This window comes from Mobula birostris, chromosome 3, assembly GCF_030028105.1.
Source record: "Mobula birostris isolate sMobBir1 chromosome 3, sMobBir1.hap1, whole genome shotgun sequence".
Lineage (NCBI taxonomy): Eukaryota > Metazoa > Chordata > Chondrichthyes > Myliobatiformes > Myliobatidae > Mobula > Mobula birostris.
Genome location: NC_092372.1, coordinates 111,323,499 through 111,347,435, shown reverse-complemented (window position 1 = coordinate 111,347,435; position 23,937 = coordinate 111,323,499). Strand labels below are relative to the sequence as shown.

The 23,937-nt window shown below is 40.3% G+C and overlaps 1 protein-coding gene across 4 annotated transcripts in view; it reads left to right on the top strand.

Moving 5' to 3' along the window:
- Nucleotides 1–23,937, top strand: part of ank2b (ankyrin 2b, neuronal) — an 859,694-nt gene that overhangs the window by 567,861 nt on the left and 267,896 nt on the right. For 3 of the 4 annotated variants that reach the window (XM_072253201.1, XM_072253200.1, XM_072253199.1), the window contains 2 exons: nucleotides 5,888–5,986; nucleotides 20,660–20,857. In XM_072253201.1, the coding sequence (XP_072109302.1) occupies nucleotides 5,888–5,986; nucleotides 20,660–20,857 (297 nt within the window). Of the gene's footprint in view, nucleotides 1–5,887; nucleotides 5,987–10,905; nucleotides 11,005–20,659; nucleotides 20,858–23,937 lie in introns of all 4 variants that reach the window. The other variant, XM_072253198.1, reaches the window with a different exon arrangement.

Here is a 23,937-nt window from a genome sequence, read left to right as displayed (position 1 = left end):
TTCTTGACGAAGTGGCCAAGAAAATTAATGAAGGCAGTGCAGTGGACATGGTTCATGTGGACTTCAGTAAACTTTTGACAATGTTCTGGAAAGTTAGATTGCATGGAATCCAAGGAGAACTGGCTAAGTGGATACAAATAAAAAGGACGGGTTGCACTTGAATCCCAGGGGGACCAATATCCTGGCGGGGAGGTTTGCTAAGGCTACAGGGGAGAGTTTAAACTAGAATTGTTGGGGGTGGGAACCAAACTGAAGAGACTGGGGAAGAGGAGGTTAGCTCGCAAATAGAGAAAGCTTGTAGACAGTGCCAGAGGGAGGATAGGCAGCTGATAGAGAAGGGATGCGCTCAGACTGACAGTTTGATGTTTTAACGCAAGGAGTGTTGTGAACAAAGCAGATGAGCTTAGAGCGTGGATCAGTACTTGCAGATATGATGTTGTGGCCATTACAGAGACTTGGATGGCTCAGGGACAGGAATGGTTACTTCAAGTGCCCAGCTTTAGATGTTTCAGAAAGGACAGGGAGGAAGGCAAAAGAGGTGGGCGCGTGGCACTGTTGATCAGAGATAGTGTCACAGCTGCAGAAAAGGTGGACGCCATGGAGGGATTCTCTACGGAGTCTCTGTGGGTGGAGGTTAAGAACAGGAAGGGGTCAATAACTTTACTGGGTGTTTTTTATAGGCCGCCCAATAGTAACAGGGATATCGAGGAGCAGATCGGGAAACAGATCCTGGAAAGGTGTAATAATAACAGAGTTGTCGTGATGGGAGATTTTAATTTCCCAAATATCGATTGTCATCTCCCTAGAGCAAGGGGTTTAGATGGGGTGGAGTTTGGTAGGTGTGTTCAGGAAGGTTTCTTGACACAATATGTAGATAAGCCTACAAGAGGAGGGGATATACTTGATCTGGTATTGAGAAAAGAACCTTGTCAGATGTCAGATCTCTCAGTTGGGAGAGCATTTTGGAGATAGTAATCATAATTCTATCTCCTTTACAATAGCACTGGAGAGAGATAGGAACAGACAAGTTAGAAAAGCTTTAAATTGGAGTAAGGGGAATTATGAGTCTATCGGGCAGGAAATTGGAAGCTTAAATTGGAAACAGATTTCTCAGGGAAAAGTACGGAAGAAATGTGGCAAATGTTCAGGGGATATTTGTGTGGAGTTCTGCATAGGTACATTCCAATGAGACAGGGAAGTTATGGTAGGGTACAGGAACCGTGGTGTACAAGGCTGTAGTAAATTAGTCAAGAAGAAAAGAAAAGCTTACAAAAGGTTCAAAAAGCTAGGTAATGTTAGAGATCTAGAAGATTATAAGGCTAATAGGAAGGAGTTTATGAAGGAAATTAGGAGAGCCAGAAGGGGCCATGAAAAGGCCTTGGTGGGCAGGATTAAGGAAAACCCCAAGGCATTCTACAAGTATGTGAAGAGCAAGAGGATAAGACCTGAAAGAATAGGACCTTTCAAGTGTGACAGTGGGAAAGTGTGTATGGAACCAGAGGAAATAGCAGAGGTACTTAATGAACACATTACTTCAGTATTCACTATGGAAAACAATCTTAGTGATTGTAGTGATGACTTGCAGCAGACTGAAAAGCTTGAACATGTAGATATTAAGAATGAGGATGTGCTGGAGCTTTTGGAAAGCATCAAGTTGGATAAGTCGTCGGGACCGGATGAGATGTACCCCAGGCTACTGTGGGAGGCGAGGGAGGAGGTTGCTGAGCCTCTGGCGATGATGTTTGCATCATCAATGGGGACGGGAGAGGTTCCGGAGGATCGGAGGGTTGCGGATGTTGTTCCTTTATTCAAGAAAGGGAGTACAGATAGCCCAGGAAATTATAGACCAGTGAGTCTTACTTCAGTGGTTGGTAAGTTGATGGAGAAGATTCTGAGAGGCAGGATTTATGAACATTTGGAGATGTATACTTTGATTAGGAATATTCAGCATGGCTTTGTCAAGGGCAGGTCGTGCCTTACGAGCCTGATTGAATTTTTTGAGGATGTGACTAAACACATTGATAAAGGAAGAGTAGTAGATGTAGTGTATATGGATTTCAGCAAGGCATTTGATAAGGTACCCCATGCAAGGCTTATTGAGAAAGTAAGGAGGCATGGATCCGAGGGGACATTGCCTTGTGGACCGACAACTGGCTTGCCCACAGAAGGCAAAGAGTGGTTGTAGATGGGTCATATTTTGCATGGAGGTCGGTGACCAGTGGTGTGCCTCAGGGATCTGTTCTAGGACCCTTACTCTTCGTGTTTTTTATAAATGACCTGGATGAGGAAGTGGAGGGATGGGTTAGTAAGTTTGCTGATGGCACAAAGGTTGGAGGTGTTGTGGATAGTGTGTAGGGCTGTCAGAGATTACAGCGGGACATTGATAGGATGCAAAACTGGGCTGAGAAGTGGCAGATGGTGTTCAACCCAGATAAGTGTGAAGTGGTTCATTTTGGTCGGTCAAATATGATGGCAGAATATAGTATTATTGGTAAGACTCTTGGCAGCGTGGAGGATCAGAGGGATCTTGGGGTCCAAGTCCATAGGACACTCAAAGCAGCTGCGCAGGTTAACTCTGTGTGTTCGCCTTTATCAATCGTGGAATTGAATTTAGGAGCTAAGTGGTAATGTTGCAGCAACAGTTGAAGTCAGACGTTTACATACACCTTCGCCAAATACATTTAAACTCAGTTTTTCGCAATTCCTGACATTTAATCCTAGAAAACATTCCCTGGCAGTTAGGATCACTACTTTATTTTAAGAATGTGAAATGACAGAATAATAGTGGAGAGAATGATTCATTTCAGCTTTTATTTCTTTCATCACTTTCCCAGTGGGTCAGAAGTTTACGTACACTTTATTAGTATTTGGTAGCATTGCCTTTAAATTGTTTAACTTGGGTCAAACGTTTTGGGTAGCCTTCCAGAAGCTTCTCACAATAAGTTGCTGGAATTTTGTTCCATTCCTCCAGGCAGAACTGGTGTAACTGAGTCAGGTTTGTAGGCCTCCTTGCTTGCACACGCTTTTTCAGTTCTGCACACAAATTTTCTATCGGATTGAGGTCAGGGCTTTATGATAGCCACTTCAATACCTTGACTTTGTTGTCCTTAAGCAATTTTGCCGCAACTTTGAAGGTATGCTTGGGGTCATTGTCCATTTGGAAGACCCATTTGCGACCGAGCTTTAACTTCCTGGCTGATACCTTGAGACGTTGCTTCAATATATCCACATAATTTTCCTTCCTCATGATGCCATCTATTTTGTGAAGTGCACTAGTCCCTCCTGCAGCTATGCACCCTTACAACATGATGCTGCCACCCCCATGCTTCACGGTTGGGATGGTGTTCTTCGGCTTGCAAGCCTCACCCTTTTTCCTCCAAACAGAATGATGGTTATTATGGTCAGACAGTTCAATTTTTGTTTCATCAGACCAGAGGACATTTCTCCAGAAAGTAAGATCTTTGTCCCCATGTGCACTTGCAAACTGTAGTCTGGCTTTTTTATGGTGGTTTTGGAGCAGTGGCATCTTCCTTCTGAGCAGCCTTTCAGGTTATGTCAATATAGGACTCATTTTACTTTGGATATACATTTGTAGATACTTGTCTTCCTGTTTCCTCCAGCATCTTCACAAGGTCCTTTGCTGTTGTTTTGGGATTGATTTGCACTTTTTGTGCCAAAGTACGTTCATCTCTAGGAGACAGAATGCGTCTCCTTCCTGAGCGGTATGACGGCTGCGTGGTCCCATGGTGTTTATACTTGTGTGTTATTGTTTGTACAGATGAATGTGGTACCTTCAGACGTTTCAAAATTGTTCCCAAGGATGAACCAGACTTGACATCATTTTCTGACCTCAATCCGATAGAAAATTTGTGGGCAGAACTGAAAAAGCATGTGCGAGCAAGGAGGCCTACAAACAGACTCAGTTACTATAAAGTAGTGATCCTAACTGATCTAAGACAGGCAACACACACAAAAAATGCTGGTGAACGCAGCAGGCCAGGCAGCATCTCTAGGAAGAGGTGCAGTCGACATTTCGAGCTGAGACCCTTCATCAGGACTAACTGAAAGAAGAGATAGTAAGAGATTTGAGAGGGGGAGGGGGAGATCCGAAACGATAGGAGAAAACCGGAAGGGGAGGGATGGAGCTAAGAGCTGGAAAGTTGATTGGCAGAAGGGATACCAGGCTGGAGAAGAGCGAAGATCATGGGACCGGAAGCCTCAGGAGAAAGAAAGGTGGTGGGGAGGGCGACCTAGAGGATGGGCAAGGAGCTATAGTGAGAGAGACAGAGGAAGAAAAAAAGAGGGAAAAAAGGGGGGGGAAGAAAAATAATAATAATAAATATATAAGGGATGGTGTACAAAGGGGAGGAGGGGCATTAATGGAAGTTAGAGAAGTCGATGTTCATGCCATCAGGTTGGAGGCTACCCAGACGGAATATAAGGTGTTGTTCCTCCAACCTGAGTGTGGCTTCATCTTCACGGTAGAGGAGGCTGTGGATAGACATATCAGAATGGGAATGGGACGTGGAATTAAAATGTGTGGCCACTGGGAGATCCTGCTTTCTCTGGCGGACAGAGCGTAGGTGTTCAGTGAAAGGGTCTCCCAGTCTGCGTCGGATCTCGCCAATATATAGAAGACCTAACCAGTTCCCCTCTACCACCACTATCCTCCGTCTAGCGGAATTAGTCCTTGGTTGCCACAAGAGGATACAAGTTTCAGATGCTGGGGAGTAGGTACAGAGGAGATGTCAGGAGTAAGTTTTTTACTCAGAGAGTGGTGAGTGCGTGGAATGGGCTGCTGGCAACAGTGGTGGAGGCAGATACGATAGGATCTTTTCAGAGACTTTTGGATAGGTACGTGGAGCTTAGCAAAATAGAGGGCTATAGGTAAGCCTAGTAATTTCTAAGTTAGGGACATGTTCAGCACAACTTTTTGGGCCAAAGGGCCTGTACTGTGCTGTAGGTTTTCTGTGTTTCAATGTTTCTATTTGGTTTTATGGTAGAAATGAGAATGGGTTGATGGAAGGTTGTTCTCAGTCTGAAGGCCCATGACTAATGGTATGCCTCAGGGTTTGGTTCTGGGCTCATTCTCTATCAACAATTTGGATAAGGATTAAAAGGCATGGTTAGTAAATCTGTATGACACTGCAATAGATGGTATACTGAACAAAGGTTATCAAAAGTTACAGGGGGCTCTTGATTAGATCAGGAACAGTCCCTTCAGCCTACAATATTGTGCCCATCCAATTAAATTAGTAATCAAGCAGGCTGTGACATTTCTCATATTTACATGTATTGTGACATTTGGTATGATTTCAAGGCAGCCTGTGTGAGAAGTGAAAGCTATCCATCTGTTGGCATATCACACAGCTGCAGATGTTCAGAATCAGAATCAGGTTTAGTGTCACCGCCATATGTTGTGAAATTTGTTAACGTTATGGCAGCAGTACAATGTAGCACATGATAAATAAGTATAGAGAAAAGAACAGAATTACAGTAAATATATATATGTCTATTAAATGGATAAGTTAAAATAAGTAGTGCATAAAAAAAAGAAATAAAAAATTAGTGAGGGTAGTGTTCATGGGTTCAATGTTCATTTAGAAAATGGATGGCAGTTCAGCACCTTTTCTGTTTCAGATGGTTAATGTTGCAAGTTATTCAAGGAATTATATTGCAATTTTCCTCATTGCATATTATCCTGAAATATTGCTGACAAATGTCTCATTTATGGATAAACTACCAGTATTGTATCATTGTTTAACCTCACCTACTTTTTCCTTTGTCCTAATACAATGCACTCTTATCCCTGTTCATTATTTATGTTGTATTCCAAGAATGCCTCCTCACTAAGTAGCAGTTTTGTTTCCTCTGTCTCCTATTGCAGAAGGGATTTACCCCACTACATGTAGCTGCTAAGTATGGGAGCCTAGACGTGGCAAAACTCCTCCTGCAGCGCTCGGCTTCTCCAGATTCTGCGGGCAAGGCAAGTTAAGAGAGGAATTTAAAACTTCAGCTTGGAATTTGCATGTGGGTTTGTTTTATCTGTAATGAGAAGATGAAACTTGCACAATTCTGACCTGCAACATTTCGGATCATGAAAATAATCTGCACTGATGTTTGAAAGATTCAGAATCTTACTGGCTTATGCATAAAACATTACAAAATCCATGATCTTTAAGGCCACTGAAAAAAAATGTTCACTGCCAACATGCCTGTATATATGAAGTATTTAATATCATTGCCATTGGGTCTAATTTTCCTGAGCCTTGTCCATATCATCTGTTTTGCATGTTAAAATATTACCTGCATGGTCATTTCTCCCTTCTCCTCTCAACTCACTTTTAGGGTGTAGTTTTCCAAACTTAAAATAATGCTCTCTTCTTAGCTTCTTTCTGGATTTGTACATGAAACACAAGGACCTGCCCTTTCTTGGTAATGCACTCTTTTAAAATTTTGACTGCCTGAGTTTGTTCCTCTGGTTGTTTCAGGATTCTTCTCCACCATAAGATGATGAGTTGTTTTTTAAAAGGTTCCAACATTGTTAAAATCTTCTGCTTATACTTCAATGCGGACCTTCATGTTCCTCCCATCAAGTGAGAGATTTTTGCAAATATGAAGAAAAATTAATTGCTAGGTTTTCTGTTGATCACTTGATTCTCTTACATTTGAGAAGCACCAGCTTGGTGCCTCCTAGGTACCATAGGAGGTGAGGATACCAAAACAGTCTACAATTTACTTGCAACATGACCAGGCACTTCCAGATTGAAAATGTACTTTCATGTTATATAATTTATCTCCTCAGAACCAACATAAACAATGGCTAACTTATTGTTATCATTTATCATTGAATAAACAGGATGGGTATGGTGTAAAAATGGAATGCCTGAGTATATATTCTGTCAGTGACACCTCAACCTCAGCACATGAAGTACAAAGCCACAACAACAATCCTTCATATTTGACTCTTGAGGTTCCTCAGTTGAAGTGCAGGACAGGAAAATCCCTTTAAAGGGCAAGTGCTTGCATTTTTTTTTATTGCTGACACTAACTCAGCAGAAGAAAGCTAGTAGGCTTGGATGGCCATGATTTTCTTTGTCTATTTTTTGCCTATAGGAAATAGATAACATTGAAACAAATACCTAGGAATGTGTAGAGACCATTCAGCACTTGAACTCTGCTGCCTTTTTGTATGATCCTGGCTGATTCTTCAACTCATTACTGCCTTGATATCTCTGTGTGTCTGAAATCTTAGCACCTTTTTAAATATATTCAGCAGACTTCCACAGCCTTCTGTGTTAGATAATTCCACAAGGTCACCAATGAATGAAAAACTTTCTCTGTCCTATATATCTTACCTTTTACCTTAAGACTGAGACATGCAGTTTTAGATTTTTCTCCCCCAAATCCAAGGGAAACATCTTCCCTGTAACCACCCTGTCAAGTTCCATTAGATTTTTTTAAACACACGAAAATCTGCAGATGCTAGAAATCCAAAGCAATGCACACAAAATGCTGGAGGAACTTAGCAGACCAGGCAGCATTTGTGGAAAAGAGTAAACAGTCAATGGGCCGAGACCCTTCTTCAGGAGTTCCAAAGAGTCCTAATGCAATATTGCGACTTTATGAAGTACTGCTGAGGCCTTACTTTGAGTATTGTTAGCAGTCTTGGGACCCTTATCTAAGAAGAGATGTGCTGAAACTGGAGAAGGTTCAAATGGTGTTCATGGAAATGATTCCAGGATTGAATAGCTTGTCATATGAAGAGCATTTGATGGCTCTGGGCCTGTATTCACTAGAATTCAGAAGAATAAGGAGTGACCTCATTGAAAGCTATTGAATGGCTGTTTCATACCATTTTATCAACATTTGAATTAGATCTTCCTGTTCCTTGCCCACTTAAATGTCTATCTAAATGCGATATACAAACAGTGATTATATCTGAATCCACCATCTCTTTTAACAGTGCATTCAAGGTATTGATACTTTCTGTATTTTCAAAAAAATCTCAGCCAAATCCCCATTAAAACTCCTTTCTCTCACTTCAAGCCTGTGTCCTCCTATTTTAATACCCCTACCATAAGGAAAAGATTTTGACCATCTACCTTAATCATGAATCTTATAATTTTATATGTTCCTGGCAGGCAATATTTAAAGTAGAGATTGATAGGTTCTTGATTAGAGAGGGCATCAAAGGTTACAGGGAGAAGGCAGGAAAATCGGGTTGAGAGGAAGAATAAATCAGCTGTGATCAAATGGTGGAGCTGTCTCAATAGGCCGAGTGGCATAATTCTGCTCCTATATCTTATGGTTTTATGGGTCATCCCTCAACTTCATTTACTTCAGGGAAAACAAATCTAGCCTCTCCAATTTCTCCCCATAACTAAAATCAACCAGACAGTACCTGGTGGATCTCCTCTGCACATAGTCTTCCTATAGTATGGTCACAGAGCCACGCTGACTATCACTAATCAGTACATGCCTTTCTATAAGTACATGAACCCTGTCTCTTAGAATTTCCTCCAGTAATTTCCCTATCACCATTAAGGTTCATCAGTAACTTATGCCTGCTGCCCTTCGTAAACAAGGCTATCTCCTCGACCTAGCCTCGCTAACAAAAATGCAAAAATCTCTGTCAGGGCAGAAGCAGTGTTCCTCTCTTGTTTCCCATGGTATTCTGGGATAAATCTCATTTTGCATTATAGATTTTGAACAGCTGAAACCCACGTACTGATGGCATCATTACTCAACCAGTCACCAAATGGCATCTGGGTAAAAACTTGCTGGCAACCAATCCTTCATCCAATCAGGGTGTGATTTTTTTTTTTAGCTCATCTGCTTTAATTTTGCACACTATTTTTTCTATGGGACTTAATTAAAAGTCATATATATATGTTCCCTTTTATCTATTCTGCCAATAAAACCCTATTAGATTTGTCAAACCTTTCCTTTTCCAAAAACTCCTTGACTTTATCTAATCCCATTGATAGATTTTCTATATGATATGTTATGACATTCTTTATAATATCAAGAGTATTTTCCCTATGTTGATCTAAGATCTGTATTTCTTAGTTTTCTTTCACCTTCCTTTATTTAAATAGTATGGGTAAATCTGCCACTCTGCAACCTGCAGGAACCTTTGCTTATTTTATTGAATTATGGAAGATATAAATTAGTAGATCCACTATTTCCATTTCTATCCATTTTAATTCTTTTGGAATGCAGATGCCCTGCATACTTAATTGCATTTCAACCCTATAAACATATCCAGAGCTTCTATTTTTCCAGATATTAATTTTCTTTAATTCCTTCTTTTCACTGGATTCTTGGTTCCCTAGCATTTATGAGTAGTTCTTTGTGAAAATTTTTTGAAGACTTGCACTTTCATTTATTTCTCCATTTTGTGAATCACTGGGACCAAAACTTGTCTTCACTCATCTTTTTTTACACTTCTATGGTCTTACATTCTTTGCAAGTTTACTCTATTTTCATCTCCTTAATCAATATCTTGGACCAATTTTGGCTGAATTCTAAAGCTTCATCTTTCAGGCTTTACTGGGGCAGATATACATGCTGCTTTTTTGTCTAATGAAGTTCTTAACTTCTTTTGTTGGTCATGAATACTGTAAGTTACATTTCCTTTTGCGTTTTTGCTCCAGGAAAATCAAAATGCCTTTCAAAATCAATAAATCAGAATTTATTGCATAAACTGTAAGTTATGAATTTTTTTCACTTCACATGGATTACAGTGGAAGCTCAGAGATCTGCAGCACTGGGGCTCCACAGGGGACTGTCTTGTCTCCCTTTCTCTTCAACATTTACACCTTGGACTTCAACTACTGCACAGAGTCTTGTCATCTTCAGAAGTTTTCTGATGACTCTGCCATAGTTGGATGCATCAGCAAGGGAGATGATGCTGAGTACAGGGCTACGGTAGGAAACTTTGTCACATGGTGTGAGCAGAATTATCTGCAGCTTAATGTGAAAAAGACTGAGAAGCTGGTGGTAGACCTGAGGAGAGCTAAGATACCAGTGACCCCTGTTTCTATCCAGGGGGTCAGTGTGGACATGGTGGAGGATTACAAATACCTGGGGATATGAATTGACAATAAACTGGACTGGTCAAAGAACACTGAGACTGTCTACAAGAAGGGTCGGAGCCATCTCTATTTCCTGAGGAGACTGAGGTCCTTTAACATCTGCCGGATGATGCTGAGGATGTTCTACGACTCTGTGGTGGCCAGTGCTATCATGTTTGCTGTTGTGTGCTGGGGCAGTAGGCTGAGAGTAGCAGACACCAACAGAATCAACAAACTCATTCATAAGGCCAGTGAGGTTGTGGGGATGGAACTGGTCTCTCTGACGGTGGTGTCTGAAAAGAGGATGCTGTCCAAGTTGCATGCCATCTTGGACAATGTCTCCCATCCACTAGATAATGTACTGGTTGGGCACAAGAGTACATTCAGCCAGAGACTCATTCCACCGAGATGCAACCCAGAGCGTCATAGGAAGTCATTCCTGCCTGTGGCCATCAAACTTTACAACTCCTCCCTTGGAGGGTCAGACACCTTGAGCCAATAGGCTGGTCCTGGACTTATTTCCCGGCATAATTTACATATTACTATTTAACTACTTATGGTTTTATTACTATTTATTATTTACGGTGCAACTGTAACGTAAACCAATTTCCCCCGGGATCAATAAAGTATGACTATGACTATGACTAATAGTACAGATCTTTTATAGGCAAAACTATGGGTTGATCAGCATGCTGAAAAATATGCTCATTTCCTATCTTTCCATTTCTGTCTTTTTTTTTCTTGCACCGCCTTTTTGTATTTGTAGTTTACTAACAGACTACAGTAGATGTTAACATCACGTATTAACAAAGCTGAATTCTTACAGAATGGCCTAACCCCACTTCACGTTGCTGCTCACTATGACAACCAGAAGGTGGCACTGTTGCTGCTGGCGAAAGGTGCCTCTCCCCATTCGACTGCAAAGGTATTAACAGCCGAGGTTAATAATTCTGACAGTAACCTAAGAGCAAGATCCTGTAGATGTTTTAATGTCTCTGTGTTTAACTGACAATTGTATTTTGATGTAAAGTCCTTTGCTAACAGTATAGTAAGTTAAACTGTTGGTGTACAAATTTAAAGGGCATTGCCTTCATAAAAATATACTTGGAACCTGAAGACATGTAACAGAAACAGCAGTAGTTCATTTCAACCGTCATGGCTTCTCATCAACTCAGTGAGGCCATGCTAATTTATTTTACCTCAATATCACTTTCTGCACTAACCAGGTATCAAAATTGATGTATTTGATAGAATATTGAACAGCACAGAACTGGACAGGCCATGATGTTCTGATCTGGATGCCAATTTATATTAAACGTCCTCCTCCTCTACATCATCCATATCCCTTCATTCCCTTCATATTCATGTGTCTATCTAAAACCCTCTGAAACCCCTCTACTACCCTTGGTCACCCGTTCCAAGCACCTCTGTAAAAAAAAACTTGCACCCTCACATTGCATTTCAACTTTCTGCCTAACATTAAAAGCATGCCCTCGGTTTTTTGTCATTTCTACCCTGGGACAAAGATTCTGACTGTCTTACCCAATTAGTATCTCTCATAATTTAACAAACTTCGATCAAGTCTCCCACCTCCCACCCCCCAGAACTCTACCAATCATGGTGTCACCTTGCCAATCCACCCAGTAATTTTTTAATTCAAATCATTGTCTGCCTCAAGCAACAGATATCCCAGCAATAATCTTTGTGGAACAGATCTCCTGCCAGAATAATAGCCTTCCAACTCTTCTTTCTATCTTATATGGCAAGCCAGTTCTGAATCTAAACTAGCAATTCACCCTGGATCCCATGCATCTTTATCTTCCGAATCAACCTACAACTGGGGACTTTATCACACTAAGGAGCATAGCGATTGGCGTGGTGGCACTGTTCTAGTTTGGAGCCTCAGAGTTCAGAATTCAATCCTGGCATCCTCTGTAAGGAGCTTGTATGTTCTCACTGTGGAATGCATGGATTTTCTTTGAGTGCTCCAGTTTCCTCCCACAGTCCAAAGATGGTTTCTAGATAAATTGTAAATTGTTCCATGATTAGGTTAGGGTGAAATTGGAGGTTGCTGGGTGGTGTGACTGGAAGGGCCTATTCTGTGCTGTATCTCTAAATAAATAAATTCTTTACTAAAGTCCCTCATGACAGTAAGGTCACCTACTATGACATCTCTGTTATTTCTGTGCCTTCCCATAATCTGTCTGCTTATCTGTTCCACCACCTCTCAGTGGCTATGCAGGGAGTGGGGTGTCATAAGTATAATCCCATCAGGGTACTTGCACCTTTGTTATTTCGGAGCTCCACCCATATTGCCTCTATGGATGAGCTCTCCAAGTTCTGGTGCAACATTCTTCCTCATCAATAGTGATCAAAATATGTGTCAATAAATATTGAATATATATTCAGACATAGTTCCAAATGTTCTCTACCCCTAGTGTGAAATCCAATGGCATTTTCATTTTAAGGAAGTATTTCCTTAGTCACTAACAGTTTTCCTTCTCTGTTATGACACAATTATTTCCCTTTTGGAAATATATTTTTAAATAATGATTTTTTAAAATTTATTATTAAGTTTTCATGTGTTCTGAACGAATATGTTACAAGTTCTGAAAGGTAAGATCTTATAAGGGAGGCATCTAAGACTATACAAAATTAGACCAATGACATTAATCTTCTATTATTCAATCAGAATCTTAAAAACTACCATAGGACTTTGCAGCTGGAATCCACGGTAGACATTGGCTTTGATTTGTGAAAACTCCATTTGTATTGTTTTATGATTCTTGAGATGCAATACCATACTGGAATAAATAGAATTATAGCTGTTATCACTCCAACATGGACCCATTAATAAGTAACGTTTCCATAAAAGTTAAGCAAAATAATGAATAAGTGGAGAAAACCAAAATTTATGGCTTTGCAAATAAAAAGGGAATGGGAACAGATTGTTCCACCTCTTCAGTTTGTTCTCCTGTTTTATTGAATCATGGCTAGTCTGGCTCTTAACTCTCATCTTATCTGTGCTGACCTGTCAGAATGTTTTAATTGAATGAGCATCCATCAGCTTTTGGAGAGTTAATTCCAGATGTCCACTAACCTTTGTAATGGAAAACATGGATATTAATTTTTGTTCTGAATAGTCTAGTTTTAATGATGCTTCATTTTTATAGTTACCCCAGTCCTGGAGGAAGTAAGACCAAAAGACCATAAAACATAGGAGCAGATTAGGCCATTCAACCCATCAAGTCTGCTCCACCATTTTGTCGTGGCTGATCCATTTCCCTCTTAACCCCATTCATCTGCCTTCTGCCCGTAACCTTTCACGTCCCGACTTATCAAGATCCTATCAATCTCTGCCTTAAATACTCTCAATGACTCGGCCTCCATAGCCATGTGGCAACAAGTTCCACAGTTTTAGCACCCTCTGGCTAAAGAATTTCCTCTTCATCTCCATTCTAAATGGGCATTCCCCTATTCTGAGGCTGTGCACTCTGGACCTAGACTTTCCCACTCCAGGAAATATTCTCACCACATCCACTCTGTCGAGGCTTTTCAACATTTAATAGGTTTCAATGAGATCCCAGAGCATCCTTTCTTACAAGGGACCCAAAACTACTCACAATACTCCAAGCGATGCCTCATTAGTGCATTATAAGCTCTCAGCATACATCCTTGTTTTTATATTCTAGCCCTCTTGAAATGAATGCTAACATTGCAATTGCCTTCCTCACCTCTGACCCAACATGCAAGTTAACCCTTAGGGAATCCTGTATGGGGTCTACCAAGTCCTTTTGCACTTCAGGTTTCTGAATCTTCTCCCTGTTTAGAAAATTGTCTACAATTTTATTCTTTCTGCCAAAGTGTATAACCACACACTACCCGATGTTGTATTCCATCTGCCATTCCTTTGTCCATTCTTCTAATCTTTTTGTAAGTCGTTCTGCAGCCTACCTGCTTCCTCAACACTACCTGTCCTCTACCTTCCTTTGTATCATCCGCAACCTTGATCACAAGGCCATCAATTCCGTCACCCAAATCATTGACCTACAATGTAAAACGAAGCTGTGCCAATACCGACCCCTGTGAAGCACCACTAGTCATCTGCAGCCAATCATAAAAGACTCCCTTTATTCACAGTCTTTGCCTTCTGCCAATCAGTCAGTGCTCTATCCATGTCTGTATCTTTCCTGTAATACTACGGGCTCTTATCTTATTCAGGAGACTCATGTGCGAGACCTTGATAAAGGCCTTCTGAAAATTCAAGTACATGACATTAAGTGATTCTCCTTTGTCTATCCTGCTTGTTATTTCCTAAAAGAATTCCAATAGATTTGTCAGGCAAGATTTTCCGTTAGGGAAGCCATGCTGTCTACAGACTATTTTATCATGTGCTTCCAAGTATCCCAAAACCTCATACTTAACAATCAACTACACATCTTCCCAACTGAGGTCAGACTATCTGGCATATAACTTCCTTACTTCGGCGTCCCTCTCTTGAAGCAAGCAATGGGCTGAATAACCTATTTCTAGTCCAATGTCTTATGGTCTTAGGATTCAGCAGCTACCTGATATTCCCAATCTACCTGCATATTGAAATCACCCCATAACTATCGTAACATTGCACTTTTTACATGCCTTGACTGTATTACTTTGTCATTTGTAACCCACATTCTAGCTACTGTTCACGGGCCTTTATACAGCTCTCATTGAGGTCTCTTTATCCTTGCAGTTTCTTAACTCTACCCACAAGCATTCTACATCTTCTGATCCTATGTCACCTCTTTCTAAGGATTTGATTTCACTTTTTACTAACAGAGATACCCCACCACCGCTATCAACCTGTCTGTCCTTTGATGTTAATGTGTATCCTTGGATGTTAAAATCCCAACTATAATCTTATCATGCCTTAACTCTTTACAATCTTACCCTCTCTCTGTACAATCATGCCTCAACTTTGTAAAATCATTCCCTAACTCTGTACAATCGTCCCTTAACTCTGTACAAGCATACCCTAACCCTGTTCAATCATGCCCTATCATTATACAATTATATCTTATCTCTGTACAGTCATGCTCTAAATCTGTACAATCATTCCGTAATACTCTTTAATCATACCCTACCTCTGTACAATCATACCATAATTCTCTACAATCATACCCTTACTTTACACGATCATGCCCTAACTCTGTACAATCATACTCTAACTTTGTATAATCGTATCTTATCTCTGTACAATCATACTGTAATTCTCTACAATCATACCCTTACTTTGCACAATCATCCCCTAACTCTGTACAATCATACCCTAACTTTGTACAATTGTATCTTATCTCTGTACAATCATTCTGTATTCTGCACAATCATACCCTACCTCTGTACAATCATTCAATAAGTCTGTACAATCATGCCTTAACTCTGTACAATCATACCCTAACTCTGTATAATTGTTCCTTAACTGTGCACAATCATATAACCATATAACAATTACAGCATGGAAATAGGCCATCTCAGCCCTTTTAGTCTGTGCCGAACGCTTACTGTCACCTAGTCCCACCGACCTGTACTCAGCCCATAACCCTCCATTCCTTTCCTGTCCATATTCCTTTCCTGTCCAAGAAATAGTGGATGCACTAGTGATAATTTCCCAAAACTCTTTAGATTCTGGATTGTTCCTGAGGATTGGAGTGTGGCTAATGTAACCCTGCTTTTTAAAAAAGGAGGGAGAGAGAAACTGGGGAATTGTAGACCAGTTAGCCTGACATTAGTGGTGGGGAAAATGCTAGAGTCAGTTATCAAAGATGTGATAACAGCACATTTGGAAAGCGGTGAAATCATCGGACAAAGTCAGCATGGATTTGTGAAAGGAAAATCATGTCTGACGAATCTCATAGAATTTTTTGAGGATGTAACTAGTAGAGTGGATAGGGGAGAACCAGTGGATGTGGTATATTTGGATTTTCAAAAGGCTTTTGACAAGGTCCCACACAGGAGATTAGTGTGCAAACTTAAAGCACATGGTATTGGGGGTATGGTATTGATGTGGATAGAGAATTGGTTGGCAGACAGGAAGCAAAGAGTGGGAATAAATGGGACCTTTTCAGAATGGCAGGCTGTGACTAGTGGGGTACCGCAAGGCTCAGTGCTGGGACCCCAGTTGTTTACAATATATATTAATGACTTAGACAAGGGAATTAAATATAGCATCTCCAAGTTTGCGGATGACGTGAAGCTGGGCGGCAGTGTTAGCTGTGAGGAGGATGCTAAGAGGATGCAGAGTGACTTGGATAGGTTAGGTGAGTGGGCAAATTCATGGCAGATGCAATTTAATGTGGATAAATGTGAGGTTATCAACTTAGGTGGCAAGAACAGGGAAAAAAATAATTATCTGGTTGGTGGCTGATTAGAAAAAGGGGAGGTGCAACGAGACCTGGGTATCATTGTATACCAGTCATTGAAAGTGGGCATGCAGGCGGTGAAAAAGGCGAATGGTATGCTGGCATTCTTAGGAAAAGGATTCGAGTACAGGAGCAGGGAGGTACTACTGCAGTTGTACAAGGCCTTAGTGAGACCACACCTGCAGTGTTGTGTGCAGTTTTGGTCCCCTAATCTGAGGGAAGACATTCTTGCCGTAGAGGGAGTACAAAGAAGGTTCACCAGATTGATTTCTGGGATGGCAGGACTTTCATATGATGAAAGACTGGATCGACTAGGCTTATACTCACTGGAATTTAGAAGGTTGAGGGGGGATCTTATTGAAACGTATAAAATCCTAAAGGGATTGGACAGGCTAGATGCAGGAAGATTGTTCCCGATGTTGGGGACGTCCAGAACGAGGGGTCACAGTTTGAGGATAAAGGGGAAGCCTTTTAGGACTGAGATGAGGAAAAACTTCATACAGAGAGTGGTGAATCTGTGGAATTCTCTGCCACAGGAAACAGTTGAGGCCAGTTCATTGGCTATATTTAAGAGGGAGTTGGATATGGTCCTTGTGGCTAAAGGGATTGGGGGTATGGAGAGAAGGCCTAACTTGTTCAACCTTTCTCTGTAATTCAGGTGCTGAAACCCAGGTAACATTCTCATAAATCTTCTCTGTACTCCCTCAATATTGTTGGCATCTTTCTTATAATTCGGTGACCAGAACTGTACACAAGACTCCAAATTTGGTCTTACCAATGCCTTGTACAATTTTAACATTATATCCCAACTCCTATACTCAATGCTCTGATTTATAAAGGCCAGCATACCAAAAGCTTTCTTCACCACCCTATCCACATGAGATTCTACCTTCAGGGAACTATTCACCATTATTCCTAGATTACTCTGTTCTGCATTTTTCAGTGCCCTACCATTTACCATGTATGTCCTATTTTGATTTGTCCTACCAAAATGTAGCACCTCACGCGTATCAGCATTAAACTCCATCTGCCATCTTTCAGCCCACTCTTCTAACTGGCCTAAATATCTCTGCAAGCTTGAAAACCTGCTTCATTATCCACAACGCCACCTATCTTAGTATCATCTGCATACTTACTAATCCAATTTATCACCCCATCATCCAGATCATTAATATATATGACAAACAACATTGGATCCAATACAGATCCCTGAGGCACACCGCTAGTCACTGGCCTCCAACCTGACAAACAATTATCCGCCACTACTCTCTGGCATCTTCCATCCAGCCACTGTTGAATCCATTTTACTACTTCAATATTAATACCTAATGATTGAACCTTCCTAACTAACCTTCTGTGTGGAACCTTGTCAAAGGTCTTACTGAAGTCCGTACAGTCAACATCCACTGCTTTATCCTCGTCAACTTTCCTTGTAACCTCTTCAAAAAATTCAATAAGATTTTTCAAACATGACCTTCCTCGCACAAATCCATGTTGACTGTTCCTAATCAGACCCTGTCTATCCAGATAATTACATATACCATCTCAATCATAGCCTAATTCTGTACAATTATACCCTATTTTTGTATAATCATGCCTTAACCCTGTACAATCATGCCTTAACATTGTATAATCATGCCTTAACTCTTTACAATCTTACCCTCTCTCTGTACAATCACGCCTTAACTTTGTAAAATTATTCCCTAACTCTGTACAATCATATCCTAACTCTGTACAATCGTTCTGTAATTCTGTACAATCATACCCTAATTCTGTACATTCATGCCCTAGCTTTGTACAATCTTACGTTATCTCTGTACAATCATTCTGTAATTCTGTACAATTATACCCTAACTCTGTATAATCATACCTAAGCTTTGTATAATCATACCTTAACTCTACAATCATACCCTAACTCTGTGCAATCATGCCCTAATTCTGTACAATCATGCCTTAACTCTGTGCAATTATACCCTACTCTGTACATTTATTAACATAGTAAGTTTGTTAATAATTTATGTGAATTAAAATGTAATAGCTGTATTGTCTGGTGCAATGGCTGGTCAACTCTATCACAAAAAAAATCGTCTTGAACAATATCCCAATGGGTCCAAGTTCCAGAGTATCTTTGGTTACATTCTAAAAGTTTCAGCATGATTAATCCCATTTGCAAAAATGGTTCAGTAAGTTAATCAGGAAGGAATTTGTATTAATGTGGAAACAGTTGTACTCCATGTTTTCTTGTAGTGGAACTGAACTTTAGTGGTGGAGACTGATGTTCATGTGTTATACATACAGTCTGATCTTTCTGGTCAGCAATATTTGATGTTGACCTTAGTGAGATTAAAGTCAGTGTTAATATGCCAACAGTCAGATCATCAGGTTAATGAGTGCTCATTAAGCTTCCTGTCAAACCTTTCCTCTGAAATTAATATCTAACAGGAGCACTTAAATTGATAACATTTCTTGAACATCCTACATTCTTCACAGCAGGATGAGACATTGAAGTAATTGCAATTGAACAATTCCATTCAATAAAGCAATTAAACAATTGAGATTGAAGTTAGAGGTGGAATCAGATGCACATTAGCTTTGGCATAGTTTGCAGCCTTCATCCTATAAGACAAAACCTAACATCATGAATAGTTGTGAGGCTTCACTCACTCATGAGCTCAATGCCTTTTATGCATACTTTGAAAGGGAGAATAAATCTACACCTCTATGGTTCCCTGCAGTATCCAGCGACCCTGTAATCTCTGTCTTGTAGACCGACATCAGAAACTCTTTCAAGAGGTGAACCATCACAAGGTCAAGTTCTGATGATGTACCTGATAGAGTACTGACAACCTGTGCCAACCAACTGTTCTAAGACATCTTCAATGTCTCACTGCTGTAGCCAGAGGTCTCAGCTGCTTCAAAAGGGCAACAATCATAGAGCAGGGTGAGCTGCCTCAATGACTATCACCCAGTCACACTCACATCTACGTGATGAAGTGCTTTGAGAAGCTGCTCATGCCGGAATCAATTCCTGCCTAAGCAAGGACCTGGACCTGCTGCTATTTGCCTGATGATACAATAGGTCTATAGCAGATGCAATCTTACTGGCTTTCCACTCAGCCTTGGATCATCTGAACAATAATAATACCTACATCAGGCTGCTGTTTATTGATTACAGCTCAGCATTCAACGCAATCATATCCTCAGTTCTAACCTACAAGCTCCAAATCCTGGGCCTCTATATCTCCCTCTGCAACTGGATCCTTGACTTCCTCATTGGTAGGCCACAGTCAGTGCAGTAACATCTTGTCCTCACTGAGTCAACATTGGCATACCTCAAGAATGCATGTTTAGCCCACTTCTCAACATTCTACACCCATGACTGTGTGGCTAGGCACAGGTCAGATGCCATCTGTAGATTTGCTGATGACACAACTATTGTTGGCAGAATTTCAGTCGGTGACGTGGAGGTGTACAGGAGTGAGATAGATCAGCTGATTGAATAGTGTTGCAAGAGCAACCTTGCACTCACTGTCAGTAAGACCAAGGGATTGATTGTGGACTGCATGGGCACTAACCTTCCCAGCATCGAAGACACTTTCAAAAGGTGATGTCTCAAAAAGGTGGCATTCAGCATTAAGGACTCCCATAACCCAGGACATGGTCTTCTCATTGCTACCAACAGAGGAGGGACAGGAACTTGAAAACACACACTCAATGTTTCAATAACAGCTTCTTCCCCTGCGCCATCAAATTTCTGAATGGACAATGAGTCCATGAACACTACCTCACTTTTGTTGCCTCTCTTTTTGCACTACTTACAATATTTAATTAATTATATATATTATTGTAATTTATAGGTCACAATTTCCTGAAAGTGTTAGTGCTTTGGTAGATGTACTCAAAACCCTTTCACTGAAGTGTATACATAATGTATTTTAAATAAGATTTATGTAACTAGGTATCTACTAATTGTTCAGCATGAAAAATACTGAAAACTTTGCAGTTGAAATTTGTCCATAATATCCAGATTAATGGTACTGCAAGTTAATTCTTAATCATAAAGTTAAACAGTTGGTGAGATTAACTGCAACAGAGTTTAACATTTTGCAAAATTGTTTTGAAAATTTGGCATAAGCTGGTAGATGCTAACTGCCTCTGGTCTAAATTTTACTAATTTTTCAGAATGGCTACACACCTCTGCATATTGCTGCCAAAAAGAACCAAATGGAAATTGCCAATGCCTTACTGGAATATGGAGCGGAAACTAATGCTGTAACAAAGCAGGGGGTTACACCCCTTCATCTGGCATCACAAGAGGGACATGCCGAAATGGTTTCATGTCTGTTGGATAAAAGTGCCACTGTCAGTGTGGCTACAAAGGTAATAATAAGTAACTGTGTCAAAGACATTTATTTTGTGGTTATTTATTGCTGAAAACAAATCAATGCTGGAATTTTTGAGTAACTGAACTTTCTAGAAGTCAAGAAGATTTAATTTTAGAACATAGAACATGGACATCTACAGCACATTACAGGCCCTCTGGCCCATAATGTTGTGCTGACCATGTAACCTACTCTAGAAACTGCCTAGAATTTCCCCACCACCTGCCCTCTATTTTTCTAAGCTCCATGTACCTACCTAAGAGTCTCTTAAAAGACCCTATTGTATCCATCTCCACCACCATCGCTGGCACCCACCACTCACTGTGTGGAAAAACTTGCCCCTGACATCTCCTTGGTACCTACTTCCAAGCATGTTAAAATTATGCCCCTGGTGTTAGCCATTTCAGCCCTGGGAAAAAGTCTCTGGGTATGCACACAATCAATGCCTCTCATCGTCTTATACACATCTATCAATTCACCTCTCATCCTCCATCACTCCAAGGAGAAAAGGCCAAGTTTGCTCAATCTATTTTCATAAGGCATGCTCTCCAATCCAGGCAACATCCTTGTAAGTCTCTTCTGCACTCTTTCTATAGTATCAACATCCTTCCTGTAGTGAGGTGACCAGAACTCCAAGTAGGGACTAACTAAGGTCGTATATAGCTTTAACATTACCCCATGGCTCTTGAACTCAATCCCACGGTTGATGAATGCCAACACATCATATGCCTTCTTAACAACACTGTCAACCTGCATAGCAGCTTTGAGTGTCCTATGGGCACAGACCCCAAGATCTCTCAGATCCTCCACACTGCCAAGAGTCTTACCATTAGTATTATATTTCAAACTTAACCTTCCAAAATGAACCACTTCACACTTATCTGGGTTGAACTCCATCTTCCACTTCTCAGCCCAGTTATGCATCCTATCAATGTCCCGCTGTAACCTCTGACAGACCTCCAGACTATCTACAAAACCCCCAACCTATGTGTCATCAACAAACTTACTAACACACTTCTACTTCTTCATCCAGGTCATTTATAAAAATCACAAAGAAGAGAGGTCCCAGAACAAATCCCTGCAGACAACCACTGGTCGCCGACCTCCATGCAGAATATAAACCATCTACAACTGCCCTTTGCCTTTAGTGGGCAAGCTATTTCTGGATCCACAAAGCAAGGTCTCTTTGGATCCCATGCCTCCTTACTTTCTGAAGGAGCCTGGCATGCGGAACCATATCAAATACCTTGCTGAAATCAATATACACTACATCCACTGCTCTACCTTTATCAATGTGTCTTGTTACATCCTCAAAGAATTTAATCAGGCTGGTAAAGCATGACATGCCCTTGACAAAGCCATGCATTAAATTGTCTCTAACCCTGACTCGGACTTGCATGATTTGATTTAATTTATGAAAATTTGAATTAAACATTATAAATTAGAGATTTCAATTTTAATTAACATGCAAGTGGATTCAGATCACAACTTCAATATAGATCATGGCAAGAAAAGTGAAAAGTAAAAGAAAGGTATTGTTAAATATTGAGAGCTATTAAATCCTTGATTGACCTTGTGGATGGAGTAATTGGGCATTATACTCTTCCCATTTTCCCCAAGGTTATACTTCCCAGCCTAATCTATTAAGTGATACCCAAGAGGTAATTCCAGCCCTGATATTCAGGGTTGTGCTTCCTTTTTGGCACTGTAGGACTCCAGCTTACAACATGGGTCAATGCCTTTCAACAACTTTTATTCATATCACTTTCCTTGCAATCAAGAAATCTAAACAAACAAAACAGTGCCAAAGGAGCTGCCCAGAATTTCTCATATGAAAAATGCAATTTGATTTGATATTCTTCAACACAGATATTTGAAAAGCAAATAAAAGCTGGTTTTTCAACAGGACACTGGATTAAATGATTCCAAAAGGTTTTGACTTTTTCTAGTTGACTTAACATCTTATGAAAATGCAATTTCAAGCAAAGTGTGCACCTTCAGAGAATGTGGTTCATAAATGAGAATGGAGATTGTTGGACCTAACGAATCTACTTGTGACCTTGATAGGTCACCGTCTCAAATATCTATCTACTGAGTTTCGCCTGAAACAATCCAGGGAGTCAGGCTGAGCGAACAGAACAACCCAAAAGTTAATTAAAATTGAACAAATAGTGTAAATAAAATGTTACATGTAAGTACACATATAGCAAATAATATTATGTATGAAGGTTCATACTATGAAATAATTGAAAATATGTGTAAAATGCTGTACACTCCTGTACACTAATAAGACCTCTGTCTATTTACCATACGTATCTCTAACAATTGTAATTTATGCAATCATTTATACCTCACTCTCACTGTGTAATTAATCATCTTCTCCATTGCCTTGTAAACTATTACTTACTCTAAATTCTAAATCGTTTTGGTTATAATCACTCAGAATGCAGTACTGTTCTGCCCAAATGCCTAATTAGCTGCTATATACTTTCTGAGCTTTCCTTTCTTGATTGTATATATAAAACTCATCTATGACAAACTTCCCCTTTAATTATTCCACCTTCATAAGACAATAAGATATAGGAACAGAATTAGGCCACTTGGCCCATTGTGTCTGCTCATAGCTGATACATTTCCCTCAGCCCCAAAAGAATGACCCAAAAGTCACCCAGCTGCCTGCTATTAGACCATGAATTTTCTGATTCTCATTTGTTTGATGATTAGCCATTAACTCTACAACAAAGATGCTCAGAGGTATAGGGCTGAATGCAGGAAATTAGCACTAGCTGGGTGGGCACCATGGTTAGGCCGAAGAAATTATATTGTGCTGATTCTATGCGTATCAGAGCTTTACTTTCTCAACATTTGATAACATGCTTCATGCAGGTCGTTGGGATAGAATGTTTTGGTCAATTTTGTGTTTTCAACTGAAGGAATCTTTATGCCACAAAAGCAATAACTTAAGAATCATGTGCCTCATTAGAATGTTACTGTCTAATTTTCTCACATATTGTGGTCTCTAAAGAATTAACTATGATATTTGGAACAGATTACATACACTATTACAGCACATACAGG